Here is a 19603-nt window from a genome sequence, read left to right on the forward strand (position 1 = left end):
ACAACCCTTGAGGAAGTAAATCTTCTTCAGAAAAGTAGGACAAAGAAATGGAGAATGCTCAAAGAAAGACTCTCTGGGAGCACCAATAATTTTCTTTGTCCTATTATGTGCCTCACCTCTTTGCTTCTCGTAAAGATCAAAGGATAGAAATTGTGCTCTCAGCAAAAAAAACATGAAATTATGAAAATCGGTTTTCTCAAAACTTGCACAATCAAGGACTTAAAATATGCTGCTGCAAATATTTCATAATATAGCATTGCAAGCTTAGAAATTTTTCCCTTACTACAATTATGTTAGAAAGTACTGCAGTTGCTAAATGAAGCAAAACTAAGCAGGGAAAATGAAAATAGGTCTGTTGTCAACCTTACCTTATTCATTGTGTCAATATATGCTGCACGAACCTCATTATAAATTTCTTTACTGTGTTCCTTGAGAAATTGAATCACGTATCTATTATTCAAGATAACAAATAAAGTATTAAAGGAAAAACACTTTTAAGAAGTATTTATCTAAAGAACATAGAAGTAGAATAAGTTAAAGGCATCCTCCTCTTTTTAACAATAAGAGATGCAGCCACACCTTTCTCTCTAATAAAAATCAATCAGTTTAAAAAAAAAAAAAAAAAAAAAAAAATGCTGCCAGGTACAAAAGCATATTATAACTGATGCACAAGAAAACCCAAGTATACAAATAAAATATTCTGTTGTTTACAGAAATTATATAAATTAAATGCCTAACAGCCCACAACAACCTGAATGCTGTGTTAATTGTGTCCTCCAATATCAGATGAAGGATTTGCTAGGAGAATATTTGGATCAACTTAGACAAATAAATAACTTCAACATGGCATCCCTTTCGAAAAGAATTTCTGAACTTTGCATTAAAATAACCATTATGGAACAAAAACCAATCAATTCCTCCTGACTGCATGAATCAAAAGAAAAATTATCCGAGCTGAGTCTAATAGATTCTCGATCAACTTCTTCTACATCAACTGTCATATCCTTTCACCAATTTGATTGTTACCATCTCAGCATTAACAAAATCATTTCATGCATAATTTATTTTCTCGAATTAAAGACATTAAAATTTTATTTTTTCCCCAGAACGGTAAATGAAGTTGTCACAGGAAAATAAACACCAACCTCAAAAAGGCCAAACTCCTAAACCATTGAAATATTCCGTCTTATAATCACCATCTTCTATTTCTGAGTCATATCCATCTTCTACATCAATCTTTTGGACTTTATAACTCAATTGTTAGGTCAACCTCACTCCCAATTAACAACAATCTAAGCAAATTTGAATAAGAAAGAAAGAGTTGGGAAATTTTTTATGCAGCTATTAACCCACTTGAGGCAACCCTCTTCCTTTTTTTGAAAATGGTGAGTTACCCTTTAGTCAAGGAGCTGACCTTTACAATAAGAGATGGTCTTGCACTGGCCCATCACTGATAGTATTGCTGACATCGTCTCTTCTACTCATTGTAATTGGAATCTCATTCCTAGATCAGCCAACTCTTTGGTTAATAAATTGGCAAAATTCGGAACTTCCCAGCAATCTCTCATTGTTTGGGAAGGCTTCAGTCCTTTGTAAATTGCTCTTTTGAGCTTTTATCTTAATAAAAATCAGCATCATTTCAAAAAAACAAAAAGGCATTTCGTGAGCAGCCATGGCAAAGTCGAAAATATTTCGTCCACAAATGAATGTGCTTTGCCCAGCTGAATAATTTGGGGCAGGAAGGCCTTACTTTTGTGGGCAAGAAGTCTGGTAATCACCTTGTATGCGCTAGAGATGAGTCTTATTGGCCGAAAATCTTGTTAGCGTCAGACGTTGGCCTTTTTGGGGACTAAAGCAATGAAAGAGGCCCCCATAGCACAATAGGTGATGTTGTATTGGTGTAAGTTGTGGATCATAGCAGAGATCATCTTTGATGATTGTCCAACAGCTACGGTAGAATTCGCCATTATAATTGTCCAACAGAGATACATCAAGACCAGGAGTTCGATCAAGAGGCATTCCGAGGGTGGCATGTTCGATTTTGAAGTTGGAAAAAGGATGCTCGAGTTGGTGAGCTGTTTGGCCGCTGATTTGGTTGAATTGGAGAAGTTGGAGGGTGGGCCGGTTGAAGCACTCGATGTGGTCAGTGGGAACAGCCACATTGATAAGTGTTAAGATTGGTTTATAAGCAATAGACTTCTTAAGTGGCTAGTCATTTTGGAATGGAATCTGACTTTATGCAACAATGGTATCAAAATAGGATGTTTGCTTGGGCCTCGACTCAATTTGTATTCCGTTGAGTTTGTGCTCATATGTATTGTCCACGTCTCAAACCCGTTATGTGTAAGCCTAGACGTGAGGGAGAAAGTAGAGTGAAAATAATTCTTTATTGATAAGTGTTAAGTAGTATTATGCATACAGAAGATTGAGCAATAGGCCTCCTAACTGGCTAGTCATCTTGGGATGGAACCAAGCTCAATCCAATTGACCTTTTGCAAATGAACTAGCAAAAAATCATTTGTTTGCTCAGACATTGCATTGCCAGGGAGTTTTAAGTTTTTTTTCTTTTTAAGTTCAGCACAGGACATACAAAGACTAGCAGCAGGCCAGCAGCCACCAGACACTAGTTACAGACACCGGGGACGGGCCATGACATCGAGAAAATAATACCATTCTTTTTATTCAGAAAATGCATACGACCATAACAATTGACACACCATATCATACACCTGCTGGAACTGAAATTAAGTAGCATTTCAGAAAATGCATACACCACATCCATAATAATTGACACATCATATTCACACACATACAGGAAATGAAATTAAGCAGCTTTTTAGTTTTTACTTCGGTAAACAGATTCTCAAATCAAATTGCAGTTGTTTGGATCAAAGACTAAGGTCAAAAAAACCTACTTGAGATGAAAAAATCATTAAAAAATCTTATAATTTGGTTTTATATAACATATCACTAGGCAACAATAAGAGACCAACAAAACGAATTGAAGAAAAAGATGAATTAATCACATTCACTTTAATCATGTGTCAAACATTGTAAAGGCTGGAGAACATGAGTTATCTCCTTTTTCACCCCTCATGTGTAAATACATTATACATCTTAAAACTGATGACCAGCATATTCACAGCTTACTTGTATTTTAGAAGAACGCTCTGTTGCAGTATCTGAATATTTGTTTTGGGCTTTCTCAAGGCATAAAGCTTCTGGACAACGAACTCAAATACCTAGTATTAAATAAGAAAAGAGTAGATGAAAAAGAACACAAACTCAGCAGTTAAGTAAATGCTTCAGATATGAAACAGATAAGAATTGTACAGTTATACTGATTCCTGTTAAAAGAACAAAAAATGTGAGCAAGTTATCATTCAAAAAAGAGCAAAATGTAAAGCTAATGTACTGAACAACCACACTTCTAATGCTGAAGGCAACAACATTTTTGTAGCATCATTTTTGTAACCCAGTCATCGAATCAGAAGTAGTAGGACAAGCAGTGAGGTTTAGTCACAGATAACTTCAAACAGTAGAAACTTCAATTGATATGTGAAGGGAAGAGACTATAAACATCAAAATCAATTTCTTCGGTAATTTTAGGTTAGTGATACAGATCCTGTGCCCCTTTTCATTTTATTGTAGATACTTTCTCAGATAAAAGACATTCTAAAGTCAATCAACCACCTCAAAGACGCTTTTCAGCAATTCCTCACCATTTTGTTTCCCTCAAACCCTACAAAGTTTTCTACTTCCAAATATCTTATGTAACTTTCTCTCATTCTCACCTAATGAGGCTGCTCCTAAGTTCTCTAAAATGCATTTACACATAATTCGTTCTCTCTTTCCTAACTTGCCAGTCAACTTTCTCAATGTCCTACCTTGGCTACAGATTTAACTGATATGCAACTTGATCCCTGAACAATCAAACCCAACTGGAAGATGTAAAATTCTTAAAACCATTGTTAATTTTCCAGATTATTTGACATAAAAATCCAGATTATTTGATGCCTAAACATAATATAAAAACACATCATCATCATTATTATCAATATAAAACACATACATTTTGGATAAGACAACCATTGAACTAGCTAAGAGAAATAGCAGTCTGACAAGAATGAATTACTATCTGTTTGACAACCTTTGAGACTGCTTTCTGCCGAAGTTTCTCCAGCTCAGGCTGAACATCTTTTAGAGCTTTGGAGTTTTTAACCATAAGATCAACTTCAACAAATTTAAGCTTCTTACTGAGTATTTCTAGAGTCCTGAGGTACTCATCATTGACCTGCATTGGAAATCCGAGTGCTGCCGTTCAACTTTATATAGCATTAACCAGGAAATTTCAAACAGCAGCATCAATAAAACCCTAGATAAGGCAATTCGATGCCTCACAAATTATGGTAGAAGTTAAAACAGATAGACTTGATTTCCAAGGGTACCACCAGCCAACAATTGAAAAAAAAAATTACATTCAAGATTTCTTGAATGGAAAAAATACTCAGGTTTAAGAATAAAAACCAACAAAACAAAGGGAAAATACAGGGAAAACTAAGAAATAAAAAGGAACAACCTCTCCATCAACAATTATATCAACCATCCTCGGCGAGACTATAATATCTCCAACGAAACTTGTCAATTTCAATTCTGCAGCCTGTGGTGCACAAGATTATAGGAAAACTGAAGTTATAGACAGCCATGCAATAAGATAGATGCAACTTTCAAACTCCTCTTTTGGACAAGTAAGTCAACAATTTACAAAAACATGCCAAAAAATAAAATGAGAAAACTTTTTGAATGGGAAAAGTCCAGTAGAATATTGAAACAGGGATCATTTCCATTGACTTGGACACGATCATGATTGTCCAGACAAGCTAAAGGCATTGGTTTTGCATTTTAACGACAACAGAGTAGAATATTTGGTACAGAGATGGAGCCAAATTTAGTTCCACCAAGAGCAACATAGAACCCCAATGAAATACTCGATGAATCAGTTTACTATGGCTCATTAGTTTCTCCTTTGTATTGTAGTCCATGAATTTTTTATTTGTATTTCATTCATATTTTATGTAGAAATAGCCTTTTTTCTTTTCAAAACGAGTTTTCTTTTCTATGCAAAGCATCATCCAAGCTATTGTGGGATTGGCTACATGATTTCTTTTCTTCAACATAATTGAACAATAATGCACTCATTTTGAGGTAGAATAAAGGTTTTATGCTGCCTGTCACACAACATGATCCCCCCTTCATATTTGCAGCTAAAATTTAACTTCCAAAGCTTGTGCAAAGCATCAAATCAACTAGGGTTCAAACATACCTTTCGGTTTTTCAGCTTCAAACCCATATCCATGGATTTCTCCTGAAGACTTTTAATCTCTGAACTTATAGAACCAATCTCAGCCTAGAACAAGATTTCTGTGAATATTAATGATTTCAATGACTATTCAAAAAAGGAAAAGACATTTCAATAATAAGAAGTTTATCTATGTATGAAAAAAATAATCCACTTAGAATAGAAGCTTTAACTTGAACACAGAAAAGAAGAAATAAAACAAAAATCAGCTTTAGTTTAAAATACGGTTAGAAAGCAAGTCCCATGCTTCAAGAAAAAAAGGTTCATGAAGAAATCAACAAAAAATAGGATACCTGAAATCCACTGAGAAGAGTTTCCATCTGAGATAAAATGCTATCACAATCACGTATCTGATCATGAAGTGAAACTAAGTTCTCACTCTCTTTTATATAATCCTGCACCATTAAGAAAAACAGAAAAGAAATCATAAGAAACCGCAAAGTGTGCTGGTGACCAACAGTGGGATGAAAAACAAGAGGTAACTTGAACTGCCAAATAATAAACATGTATGCAAGTAGGTAGATGTTACACATATACACAAATATCTAAATATAGAAGGTCCTTTATACATATCTGAATACAGAAGCTCCTTCATACATATAAGCATTTTATATGGATCCACTCTAACTTGTTGCTAAGAGAGGTATATAAAGCTTGCACCCCGGACAACACGGCTACACATGCCGTTGGCCTCATCTCAAACTGGCTTCATACAAGGAAGTAATTTGCCGCTCTATCGGGTGTTTCCCTTTGGGAAAATTTGAGCTTGATCGCCCATATGACTGGCCCCTGTAGGACTCCGATTATGGCCAACTGGGATCCTCCCCCTTGTAACAGCATTAAACTCAATTTTGATGGTATTGCTATTGGTTGTCCTGGGCCGGCTGGAGCAGGCGGTATTTTCAGAGGTCACAATAGAGACCCTACTCTATCGTATGGTGGACCGGTGAGCATTGCTAATGTTAATATTGCTGAAATTAGTGCTCTTCTATTCGGCCTCCAAATTTTCAAGGATCGTCTCCATGGCAAGTTAATCACTGAAGGAGACTCGAAAACTGTCATCTGTTGGTGTTCCAAAGACAGTTCCCCCCCTTGGCGCCACTGGCCCATCACAGATTGTATTGCTGACATTGTATCTTCAATTCATTGTAATTGGAATCTCATTCCTAGATCAGCAACCTCTTTGGCCGATAAATTGGAAAAATTCAGCACTTCCCAGCAATCTCTCATTGTTTGGGAAGGCTTCCCTCCTTTGTAATTTGCTCTTTTGAGCCTTCGTCTTAATAAAAATCAGCATCATTTAAAAAAAAAAAAAAAGGTATGTAAAAGATGTAGGGAGAAAGCAGAATAAATATGACTATATGATTAAATTCATAAAAAAAAAAAAAATTTCATAGGTTTGAGCAAGAAGAGGCTGAAGCAAAATCTCATTTGGACATTCCAACCAAACTTTAAGATGCAAATGACTGACTGGCTTAGTGTTGGCATCAATTTGACAAGTCAGCACAATTACCAGAACAAAATGGTTGAATGGGTCAAGTTGCTTCTATGTAGATCTAATAACTAGATAAACAATTAGAACAGATTAGACTTGTTCATCAACAATCATCAACAAATGGAATCAACTGGTTCTCATCACTAACATGTGTAGTAGATGAATAGATCGACAAACAGACAAACAGATTGATAGATAGAGACGCATTAAGTGTCAATTTAAATATAAAGAACTCTATATCTACAATCACTTTATCAGCATCTTACCTTTCCCTCATGTGCTAATAAACAAATTCAAAATACACCCTCACTTTCCAAAATGCCAAAAGAACCAAAATTTTACTTCGGAAAAAATTGATGGTGGAGAAGAGCTTCTATATTAAACTGTAGGTTTATCACCTCATATGAATCTTCTAACCTACTCCCCGTCTCATAGTGTTTGTTGTTTTCGAGAATGGATACATTCTTAGAACTGAGAAGAAGTCCATATATAATCACAATTTCTATAGATAGAGATTCTATATCAGAAAGAATCCACTGGATTGGAATACTACTCATAGAAAAAGACTAGTAAATATTAAAACCATTGTTTTCAAACTTTCGTATGAAATATTTGGATCCAATACAGATATTTAAGATAGAGCAATTAGCTAATATTCAGTTGTGAGATTGAAAACCATTATGAAATGTTAATAGCATAATCTCATCTGCGCTTCAGGGTATGGCTAACTATTTGGGGTGCTCAGTGGAAAATTTGCCAGTTACATATCTTGGACTCCAACTCTTTGACTCTCGGCCTTCGGCGACGCTTTGGTCCCCCCTTATTGAGAAATTTGAGAAGAGACTAGCTACTTGGAGGGACAAGTTTTTATCTACTGCAGGGCAACTCACTTTCCTCAAGTCTTGTTTGGCAGAACTACCAAACTATTTATTATCCTTCATGCACTGTCCGGCCTCCATTTACAACAGGATTGACGTCATTTGTCGACGTTTTCTCTGGAGAGGATCAGAGGACTCCTTCAGATATCATTTGGTGAGTTGGAAGGATATTTGCAAGCCCCGCAATCGGGGTGGTTTAGGCATCCAACCTACGAAGGAGATGAACAATGTCCTTATGCTCAAATGGATTTGGAACTTCAACATCAAGCATAACAGGCTATGGGGAGATATGGTCAAGTTCTATCTTCAACCTTCGGGTGCTTATGGAGAGAGGATGGCGCTATTCACCTCCTATCCCCGATATGGAAATCGATTCAAAAGCTCCTCCCAATATTTAGAGATGCAGTTTCCTTTCACACAGGCAATGGAAGGACTCTCCTCTTTTGGTTGGATGAATGGTGCGCTCCCCGCCCCCTCTCCGAGGACTTCCCGGGGCTATCTAGGGTGGCAAGGGACCTCTCTTGCTCAGTGGCTGATTCTTGGAGAGATCGCTCATGAAGTCTCATGTTTCGTTGAGGAAACTTCGGTTTGTTGCTCTCTCCTCTCCAGACTCAGCAGCATTACTATTCGTGAGCATGCAATTGATAAACTGACATGGAAACCCAGCATTAACGGCCAATTCACAGTTGCATCCGCCTACTCTCACATTAGAAAGCAAGATTATAGCATGCATGGGCACAAGGCAAACCTGGCATGGAAGCTCTCAGCGCCTAGTAAAATCAAATTCTTCGTGTGGACTGCCATCAAGGAACAGATCCTCACCTCTGACAACCTCCATAAAAGAGGTTACACAACCCCCAATTGTACTTGTCCCCTTGTGGTGTGTGTGACGAGACAGTCCAACATGTTCTCTTACATTGTGATTTTTCTTGGCAAGTATGAATGAAGATATTTCAGAAGATTGGACTCCAAATGGGGCTACATCAAGACCTTTTTCGGCACCTATGAGATGGTTATGAGGATCCGCCTTTCTAGGTTGGGCAAGATAATTCTCTTGGCATGCCTTGCGCATGTCCCATGGTGCCTATGGCTCGTGCGAAATAACCGGAGATTAAACTCCAAGGCTAGCACCCCGGATAATACAGCTTCTCAAGTAGTGGGCCTTATCTCGAGTTGGTTACATACTAGGAAGGAGTTTGCCTCTCTATCGGGCGTTTCCCTTCGGGAAAAGGGGGTTTGATCGCGCATATGGAGGGCCCCTGCAGGAATCCGGTTATGGCCACTTGGGATACTCCCCCTTACAACTGCATCAAACTCAATTAATGGCAGTGCTTTAGGTTGTCCTGGGCCGGCTGGAGCTGGTGGTGTTTTCAGAGACAGTAGTGGAGACCCTTTTCTATCCTATGTTGGGCCGGTGGGTATTGCTGATTCAAATACTGCTGAAGTGGGTGATCTTCTATTCGGCCTCCAAATATTTAAAGAGCGGCTTCATGGCAAGCTGCTTATCAAAGAAGATTTAAAGATTGTCATCAGCTGGTGTTCAAAAGATAGCTCCCCCCCTTGGCACCACTGGCCAATCACTGATTTTATTGCTGACATTGTGTCATCCATTCATTGTAATTGGAACCTTGTTCCTAGATCAGCCAATTCTTTTGCTGATAAATTGGCAAAATTCGGAACCTCCAAGCAATCTCTCATTGTTTGAGAAGGCTTCCCCTCTTGTAATCTGCTCGTTTGAGCTCTCTTAATAAAATTCAGCATCATTTAAAAAAAAAATGTTAATAGCATAATAAGCTCCCTCAAGATGAGATTCTTTCTTTGGTGCGTTGTGCAAGACAAAATCCTCACCTTATTGCCACCTTATTCAAAAAAGAGAGAAGGCATACAAACTCAAATCTTGGTCCTCGGAACGTCATCGTACTACCACCTCTCACAAGTCATCTCTTCAGTCTCAGATTGTTGCCCTTGATGTGATTGAGGAACAGAGGTGCCTTACTTATACTGAATTCTCCAATCGCATCTCCCTTCAATGCAGTTTTCAAACTATTCTTCAAGTGGTTGGCCAAGGGCAATGCCAACACAAAGTTCTCCCATTTCACCTCGACCTGGCGGAGGACTAACCGAGTTACTTCCTTGTCAATCAATAATGAAGTTACCTCGGATAGGGCCCCTATTACTAATGTTTTTCTCTGTTTTTTTACAGATCTCTACAGGGAGGAGTGCCACCACCAACCCTGCCTGTCTAGCCTCCATTTCACCTCGATATCTCCCACCTTGGCGGCATTCATTGAGCCCCCTTTCTCGGACTTGGAGGTTGAGAATGTGGTCTTGGGGCTCCCTCAAGATAAGGCCCGGAGCCTGACGAGTATACCAGGGAATTTTACAGAGCTTGCTAGCCCACTCTGAGATCGGACGTCATTTCCATGGTCCGCAACTTTTACGATCAAGGGATCACCTTTAAGAGTGTTGGTGCCTTCCTTATTGCTCTGGTGCCAAAGAAAGTTAGTGTTGAGCACCCTCGTGACTTAAGACCGATCAGCCTCGTCTCAAGCCCTTACAAGATCATCGTTTCCATCCTGGCTCGTCGCCTTAAGGTTGTTCTTCCTGCCATCATCCATCGGGGTTAAGAGTGCTTTTATTAGAGGTCGGGACATTCTCGATTCAACTATGGCCATGCATGAGATTGTTGATCATTTTGTCAAATTGGGTCTCCCGAGGTTTGTCCTCAAGCTTGACCTTGAAAAGGCTTTTGACCGGGTGAGCTGGTCCCTTCTGGAGGACATTATGCAATGCATGGGTTTCCGGGACAGTTGGAAATTCTAGATTTGCAGTTGTATCTTTTCAGCATTGTACTCTCTGCTCCTTAATGGCACGGTCTGCAATTTCTTCCAAGCTGTCGTGGCATCCGTCAAGGAGATCCCCGAGCTGGTCCCTTCTGGAGGACATTATGCAACGCGTGGGTTTCCGGGACAGATGGAGATTCTGGATTTGCAGCTGTATCTTTTCAGCATTGTACTCTCTGCTCCTTAATGGCATAGTCTGCAATTTCTTCCAAGCTCTCGTGGCATCTGTCAAGGAGATCCCCTCTCCCCACTTCGCTTCAACATTATTTTTTTTAAATAGTGCTGAGTTATATTAAAAGGCTCAAATGAGCAAAATTACAAGGAAGGGGAGCCATCCCAAACAAGGAGAGATCGCTAGGAGGTTCCAAATTTAGCTAGCCTATCAGCCACAAAATTAGCTGACCTAGGAATGTGATTCCAAGTACAAGAAATGGAAGATACAATATCTGAAAATAGAAGAAGTAATTGGCCAATGCCTCCAAGGGGGAGTGGCTGAATTAGAGCACCAGCTTATGACCACTTTAGAGTCTCCCTCTATCAACAGCTTCCCTTGAAGTCTGTCTTTGAAAATCTTCAACCAAAGATGAAGAGCAAATTCCATCCTGGTGTGGAGCCAACTGGAAACCATACCCACAGCGCAAGAGATCGTACTATCCAGAATGCTGAATTTGGAGTTAAATCTTCGATTATTTCTTTCAAGCCAGAGACACCAAGGAATGTGAGCAAGGCAATCAGAGAGCAGAATCTTGCCAATTTTGAGGAGGCGAGTCCCAAGTACCATCTGTAAAGTGCCTAATAGATCTTGATGGAGGCCCACTTGAATGCCGATTTTCTGGAACACAGCCATCCAAACTCTCCACGAGAAGCCACAATGCAGAAGGATATGTTGTACTGACTCCTCACAAATGTCACATAGGGGCCAGGTCGCATCCGGGGCAGTGAAGCCTCTCCTGTGGAGATTGTCCGCCGTGAGGATTTGCTCTCTGATGGCTGTCCAAATAAAGAATTTAACTTTGTTAGGCGCTGAAAGTCTCCAAGCAGTTTTGCTTTGTGCTCTGACTGACTAAGGACAGCTTCCCTGATGTGGGAATAGGTTGTAGCCACTGTTTCAGATTGGTTATCTTCAACATTATTGTTGTGTACCTATCCTCTATGTTTTACTCTACTCACAGTATTGGTTGGCTTGAGACCGTTTTAGATCCGAGTTGCTTTGATATCCCTCTGCTTCAGTTTGCAGATGACACTATCTACTTCAGTGCTAGCACGATTGCTCAAGTCCACAACATTAAGGTCCTTCTCAGCCTATTTGAGATCACTTCTAGTTAGAAAGTTAAACAGGGGGAAAACGACCATCATGGGATATCATATTGACTCCCCCATGCTTCAGCTCATGGCAGACACTTTGGGATGCTCGGTTGCGATTGTCCCCTCTTACTACTTGGGCCTTCCTCTTACTGATTGTCGACCCCAGAGGGGATTATGAGCCCCAGTCATTGAGCGGTTTGTCCCCACTTGGAACGGTAGGATGCTCTCCAAGGCGAGCAGACTGACTCTTCTCAATTCATGCCTTGCGGGTGTCCCCAACTACTTCCTCTCGTTCCTGCCCTGCCCCGCCTCTATTAGTCAGCGCATCGATATGATCAAGAGATGCTTCCTGTGGCGTAGCACTGGAAATGAGTTCCATTATCATCTAATCAGTTGGATGATGTTTGCATGCCGAAGTCTTTGGGCGGTCTTGGGATCAAACGCACCAAGGAGATGGGTCACTCTTTGTTACTCAAGTGGTTCTAGAAACTCAACTCCCCCTCAGAGGCATCTTGGAAACCCACGGTGGCCTCCAAGTTACGACGTCTTGAAGATAGATGGATCACTGATGGCAACAGTCGTCACCACTCCCTTATTTGGAAGGCCATGTTCCATCCGTTTTCCACATTTCACGCTGCTATTCGGTTTTTCATTGAAGATGACTCCAGCCTACATTTTTGGACGGATTGGTGGTCAGGCGATGGCCCTCTTGCCTCATCCTACCCGCCACTTCTCCAGCTCACCACTTGTCATGACCTATCTGTCTCTGATGCTTGGGGAAATGACTCCTAGAATCTTCGTTTGAAACGCGGCCTTAATGATGAGGAGACTATATCTGTTTGTGGCCTGATTGATGGTCTTGGTAGTGTGAAGATCCGTCCCCAGACGGTTGACCGGTTGAGCTGGATTCCTAACAACAGTGGGCGTTTTCGGCCACCATTGCTTGGCTCCTCCCAAGGTGCAACTTTTCCTCTGGAGTGCTTGCCATAACAGGATCCTCACTGCCGACAACCTTATTAGGCGTGACAACACTGCACCTGATCCTCTCTGCCCCTTCTACGGGATGGAAGTTGAGACTATTAGCCACCTTATCCTTCACTGTGCTTTCGCCTGGCTAGTCTGGACTTCTATGATTGATAGCATGGGCCTCAGTTTCTGCGTCCCCCCGACCTAAGCACCATGTGCCGCTACTCCTCTGGGGTTCGCCTCCTTAGCCTCAACAAGCTCCTGTTAGCTGCATGCATTGCTTATATCCTTTGGTGCCTCTGGAAGAAGAAGAACTCCAGACGGTTTGACTGTGCTTCTTGCTCTCTGAGGGGATTTGCACTGCTACGGGCCTCATCTCTACTTGGATCCGCACACGGAAAGAATTTGTTTGCCTCTCTTGTGCCCCTACCCGTACCGACAAGAAGATTATTGCTCAGATGTTTGTTCCCTCTGCACCCCGCCAGGTTGTTGTTTGAGCGCCTCAACCCACCAGTTATTATAAGCTTAACGTTGATGGCAACGTCTTTGGGGACCCAGGTTTGGCTAGCTTTGGTGGGGTATTTTTCACCCCGGAGGCTCTGCTATTATTTCTTACTCTGGTCCTCTCAGCATTGTGGACTTGACTACTGCTGAGCTCTTTGGGCTCCTCCACAGTCTTCGTATATTTCAGGATTGCTTCAGAGGTCCGCTTATTGTGGAAGGAGACTCCCAAGTCGTCATCAAATGGTGCTCCACTACCTCCTTCCCCCCTGTGGCGTCAATGGCAGCTTTTCCTTGATATTATGGATATATTTTTTTTTATGAAGTGATATTATGGATATTGTTTCCAGTATTACTTGTTTTTGGTCTCACAAAGTTTAGATCGGCCAATTCGGCTGCTGATTTGTGTGCTATATTGGTTCCCCTCCCTTCAATATCTTGTTGTTAGGGGAGGTCTCCCTTGATGTATTCTCTTGTTTTGCTTTGAAATAAAATCTTCACTGTTTAAAAAAAAAAAAAAGACAAAATCCTCACTGCTGTCAACCATCACAAGAGAGGCAACACTACGCCTTGCACCTTATGCCCTTTCTGCAATTCCACTGAGGAATCAACATCCCACCTTCTCCTACATTGTCACTTAGTCAGTTTGGACCAACATCCTTAACTGAATTGGAACTCAGCTATGTCTGCCCCACAACCTCCTTGATACCTGCAGAAGTCTTATCAGTGCTTCCCTACCTATGCTAGGCAAGCTCATCCTCTCTTCCTGTGCCAGCCATATTCCATGGGCCCTTTGGAAGGAAAGCAACAATAGAAACTTAAATTTCAATGCTAATTGCGTTGAGTGTGTGTCCAGTAGCATCATCTGCCACATATCAACCTGGTTACACTCCAAAAAGGAGTTCAACGTGATTGGTGATTGGTCTTCCTTGCGCTTCAACTAGAGAGCCCTTGCCAGTATGTCCCACCACAGCCGACCACCCATCAATCTCACCTGGGCGCCTCCTCCACAGGTATCCTCAAGCTAAACTTTGATTAAGTGTTGTGGTAGCCAGGAATTGCTGGCTATGGTGGCGTCATCTGCAATGCTAGAGGCCAATCGCTCATCACTTACTCAGGTCCGCTGGGAATTGCTGATTCTACCGATCTCAACACCCCCCCACCATGGAGGCACTTGACTGTTCTTCATAAAAAAAATTATATTGTTTCCCTTTTTCATTGTTTTTGGGCACATATACCGAGATCAGCTAATTCCTTTAGCTGGCTCTCTTGCTAAAGATGGAGCCTCCCTCCAATCCCTTGTTGTAAGGGGATAGCTCCTTTAATTTGGTTTGTATGCCTTCTCTCTTTTTGAATAAAATTTCCATTTCACACCAAAAAAAAAAAAAAATGAGGACTTATCTAAATTACTATATCAAGAATAAAACCACAATGAAACATTAACATTTTTGTTAATACTCGTACAGACTCTTTCCAAAATACGTGGTGTTATAATCACTTTGTATAATTTATTTTTAAAAAATACATTGTCCAAGAGCAATCATGAAAATTAGATATCACTAGAAAAGCAACAGAGATCATATAACTTAGGTTCAACCTGGATCGAATCCAACTCGACTTGGCGTACATTGTTCTCAACACCTTTCGCATATTCCCGCAATTTGGTGCCTTTTGCCAATATATTTGCCACAACCTACGAGAAAAAAAAAACAGATTTTATTTAAAATAACAACAAAATATAGAGGGAATTGCCAAAGAATTCGATTTCACTATAGAATTCGACAAAATGAGTTAGTTAAGAGGGAAAGTGAGAGGTGAATTCACTTCACCTAAAGACAGTGAATAACTCAGTAAAAGGTGTGAATTTACTTTCTAGTGAAATTAAGTGAAAAGAGGAGGTGGCACCATAACATCTCTAACTCAACCTATAACATCTCTAACTCAACCTTAGATTTGAGTCAAAACATTTTTCCAAACACTGAACTAAAACAACAAATCACCACATTAGAGTCTATATCACATTATAATGAATTTTCACTTTCTCTTCTTTCCCAAGGCGGTCTATTTTATGAGTGCATTAACCTTACCCATAATGAAAAACATATTGGCCTAACTTGAAGAGTTGGAATGCAAAGTAAATAACAGTTAGTAAAGACTCACACCATTAATTGTTGCCAACTTTTTTTCTCTTATAACAGAAAATGAGGTCTGCTTGAAACTCGAACAAATAAAATTTGTTGTTATTAAACAGAAAATGACTCCGAATGGCTCCACACCTCTTACTTGAGCTTCATTTGAGCATATTTACCCAATTTCAATGGTTCTTCCCTTGGGAACCCAGCAGGCCCTTGGGTACATGTGCTTAAATGAAGCTCAAGTAAGACCCTTGATTCACTGTATCTATTTGCTGAAGCAATCTGCTGCTGTTCCCTTCATATCTTAAGGAGATTCTGCTAAACATCATAAGCTGGGCAGCCGCCCACCCCACCATGGAGACTAGAATATGTTTTTCATGAGATCTTTGACAGTTCAACCTCTTTGCAAGTGGAATGGAATCAAGTGCCTCATTCAGCCAATGGTGTAGCTTACACCTTAGCAAAAGAGGGAGTTCCCTGCCAGCAAATAGCTGTTGGGCCTTCCCTTGCCTTGTAAGTATCAAGGCAAGTACCCCCTCTCATTTGTAATTATTATGCCGTTTTTTAGTATTGACAGAAGCTAACACCAATCTCAAAAAAATAGAAAACATGCAGATATCTTATCGCGAAACATGGTCAGTGACACAGCCTGTAGTTCATTGTTAATATCATATTATCGAAGGAGAAGTGTCAAAGACATGCTAACATATCCATGCAATACAGAATGCACCAAGAATCACTTACACCATCATTCTTACATTCCTCTAGTTCTTCTTTTAGTCCCTCCAATGATAAATCATCGCTACAAAACAAAATGGGAGAGGAAACATATTTTTTAATGTAAAATACTTAAAAGGAACATAAAATGAAATCCTCAAAAACTCAAGCCAAAGATTTAAAGAGATAAAATGAAGAGAGACAGCACGAACAGGAGGATATCAAAACAAGTAATGTTTATTTTTTTAAAATTTTGAAACAATAAATATAATCCTTTTGGGTGAAATATCAGGACATGAATCTCAAAAATATAATATCATCAAATGAAACAGTTTTGATCTGCATATTAAAGTACATGTAGTGCTCAGAACTCTTAATATTTATAAAACACAAATGTCTCAAGGATTCTGACCTGGCTGTCAGTACTAATGTGCTGCCGTTAAAAATTGTATAAACCTCAATTGCTTTTTACTAATATCAATATTTAAACCAGCCAATCGTTTGTCAATATATAATTCATTATCTAACAAGTAAATGACAAATTCCTGTTTTTTGTGCACATAAAGATGTATTATCCTTGACAGAAGTTTTTTTTTCTATGGAATGTGTGAATATTATAAAAAGGGAGAAGAAGTACAACTTATCCTGAAAGAAGTAATAACACCTAAAGATACAAATCATAAAATCTGCTCAAAAGAAAAGGTGAAGAATTCCAAAAGCTACTACCTGCTAGCATCATCCTCAAAAGCCAAGTCTCCAACAAAAACTCCCAAATCAAACCCCTGCTTTTGGATATCATCTGTCTCAACATTGGATTCTCCCTAAGGCAAATATTAGAAAAGCCTTTTAGTCTGAACAACATAGAACATTCTTTAACCTTTGTCAAGGGATGTTGTGAAAAATAACAATATGCTACATGGATCAGTACTTCATTGTCGAGATCATTTGAGAAAGATAAAGGCAGAAGCATCCTTTTTTCCACATAAACAACCTTCAGAAGAGTTAGTAGTTAATAAAGATACAAGCATAGGATTCATTTCTTTGATGTGATTGACAGGATCAGTCCAACCATTATAGTAATATAAAGTAGTGAGATATGATGCAGAATCCAAAAACAAAGCATCTTCATTCATATGTAGTTAACAAAATCCAACAAACAGTCTAACAGAGATCTTCACTACTGGATTTAAAATAAGATATTATTTTTTAGCATTTTCAGGTGAGCATCACCAGCAGCACGGATGAAGCATGCCACCAAAAAATATCAGCATCATGTGACAAATTTGAGATTATTTTTGCAATATTTAGCAAGAAAGTAAAAAAAATCATTGTAGATGTTAAGCATATCATCCATAATTCCACAGAAGCTTTTGAAAAGCTGCAAGATTATCACTCAATCAAGAAATAAAAAAGTTGAGTCCTCACCTTCATAGCTGAAAGAGTGGCCATCTTGTGTATTAATGAAAGAACTCACAGCTGAAACTTTGACATACCTAACAAAGTAAAAGAATCTTAGAATAAAACAAGGTAAATTGTGGAACTTGAACGACTTTTCCAATATATACACTTTGAAGAGAAATCAAGCAAGTTTTTACTTGGGTGATGATAGCAGTAAAATCTACCAAAGCTAACACTCACTTTGAATACATAGCAAACCAGTTGTAGGACAGCATAACATTAAGAAAACCTACACCAAGTTGATCAGTGCTGGATATCCAAATGCAAGCCACTTTTGCAGGTGAAGTTTACTGATCCTAGTGCAGAAAAAGAATAATGCGTGCAAATGAAGAATGAAGAAGAAAAATATACGAAGCAGATCACATTTACCAGTGCAATCTACAATTGTTTAAATTTTAGAACATCAAGTGATATCAAGGGAAAATAAACCACTCCATTCACCAAAGCAAAAGTTGGATATTCAATCATAACAAAAAGAAATATACTATCTTATATACTATTCATGGGTTGCTTTAGAGCAGATGTCCATGCATCAAAATTAAGGGAAAGATCACTCAAATTTGTCACTAAATATTCAGCAACCAGACAAAGTCTTAGTAATTAAAATAAAATTCTTCGTGTAGAGTGCTTGCCACAACAAGATCTCAGCCGACAATCTCAGAATTCATGGCCAGCTCGGAGTTGACCCCATTTACCCTTTCTGCCCTACAAATGAAGAAACTGTTAGCCACCTGCTTCTCTTGTGCCCTTTCTCTTGGGGGATTTGGACGTCGATTATTAGTAGAATTGGGCTCCATCTCTGTTTCCCAAAAGACTTGGCCGCCACCTGTCGAATGCTTGCAGGGACTCCTGTCCCCAGTCTTGGAAAATTGATGATCTCTGCCCTCTCTGCATTCATCCCCTGGAGTCTTTGGTTAGAGCGCAATCAAAGGAGATTCAATGCCAAATTCAGCACTCAAGATAGAGTCATTGAAACCATCTCAGGCAATATTGCTACTTGGCTTCACTCTCAAAAAGCCTTCGCCCCCTTCTCGGGATCTTCCATCAGAAATAATTGGAGGTGTCTTGCCTAACTTCACACTTCTTCGAAGCCCCCCTTTATTTGTGAGTGGACCCCGCCACCTGCTGGTGTCCTTAAGTTGAATTTTGACGGATCTTCTTTCGGTAACCCTAGCTTAGCAGGTTTTGGTAGCGTGATTCGTGATTCTCTTGGGAACCAGATCGTCTCCTTCTCCAACCCTCTTGGTATTGTGGACTCCACGACGGCTGAGCTTCAAAGCCTTCTTAATGGGCTTTGTGTTTTTGAAACCATTACTCTGTGCCCATCCTGATCGAGGGAGACTCCAAGGTGTGAGAATGTCTCTACCGCCTTCGTGGCGCCATTGGGATGCCTTTTTTAATCAATCCTTTTTACTGTTTTTGGTCTCTCATTTCGAGATCAGCAAATTTTGTGGTTGATGCTTTAGCCAAGCAAGGAGCCTCCTTGCAATCTCTTGTTGTTAGGAGTTAGCTCCTCCTCTTTGCCCTCTTTAATAAAATCACATTTCATAACAAAAAAATAAATAAATAAATAAGGACGAAACCACTCAGCTAATACCGTTGAAAAAGCCTCCCTCCTGTCTCAGATTACTGACCTTGATGCTACCGAAGAACAAAAGTGTCTTTCTTCCTCTGAATTCTTTGACCGTATTTCACTTCAAAACAAATTCCAAACTCTTGCTCACAATAAAAGGAAGCATTGGAAACAATGTGCATGTTTCAGTGGCTTGTCGAAGGACATGCAAACACAAAGTTCTTCTATGTAATCACCTCAACGAGAAGGACGACTAGCCGAATTACCTCATCATGTATCAATAACGAGGTAACGTAGAATAGAGTCTCCATTATTTACAATTTGGTTAGTTTCTTTAAAGCACTATACATGGAAAATTGCATCAACCAACCAA

The 19603-nt window shown here is 39.7% G+C and overlaps 1 protein-coding gene across 2 annotated transcripts in view; it reads right to left on the reverse strand.

Annotated features, from left to right (window-relative positions):
- Positions 1-19603, reverse strand: part of LOC137958861 (vacuolar protein sorting-associated protein 52 A) — a 40366-nt gene that overhangs the window by 17730 nt on the left and 3033 nt on the right. For both annotated transcript variants that reach the window (XM_068806044.1, XM_068806043.1), the window contains exons 2-11: positions 17625-17692; positions 16926-17020; positions 16227-16284; positions 14945-15040; positions 5653-5754; positions 5324-5407; positions 4580-4660; positions 4151-4294; positions 3151-3242; positions 369-450 (exon numbers count right to left, since the gene is read on the reverse strand). In XM_068806044.1, the coding sequence (XP_068662145.1) occupies positions 369-450; positions 3151-3242; positions 4151-4294; positions 4580-4660; positions 5324-5407; positions 5653-5754; positions 14945-15040; positions 16227-16284; positions 16926-17020; positions 17625-17648 (858 nt within the window). In that variant the 5' untranslated portion in view covers positions 17649-17692. The remainder of the gene's footprint in view (positions 1-368; positions 451-3150; positions 3243-4150; positions 4295-4579; positions 4661-5323; positions 5408-5652; positions 5755-14944; positions 15041-16226; positions 16285-16925; positions 17021-17624; positions 17693-19603) is intronic.

The sequence above is a fragment of the Aristolochia californica genome, unplaced genomic scaffold (assembly GCF_029961685.1).
Source record: "Aristolochia californica isolate CCGP_79_NKW_82.1479 unplaced genomic scaffold, dmAriCali1.0.hap1 SCAF_3, whole genome shotgun sequence".
NCBI classification, from domain to species: Eukaryota; Viridiplantae; Streptophyta; class Magnoliopsida; order Piperales; family Aristolochiaceae; genus Aristolochia; species Aristolochia californica.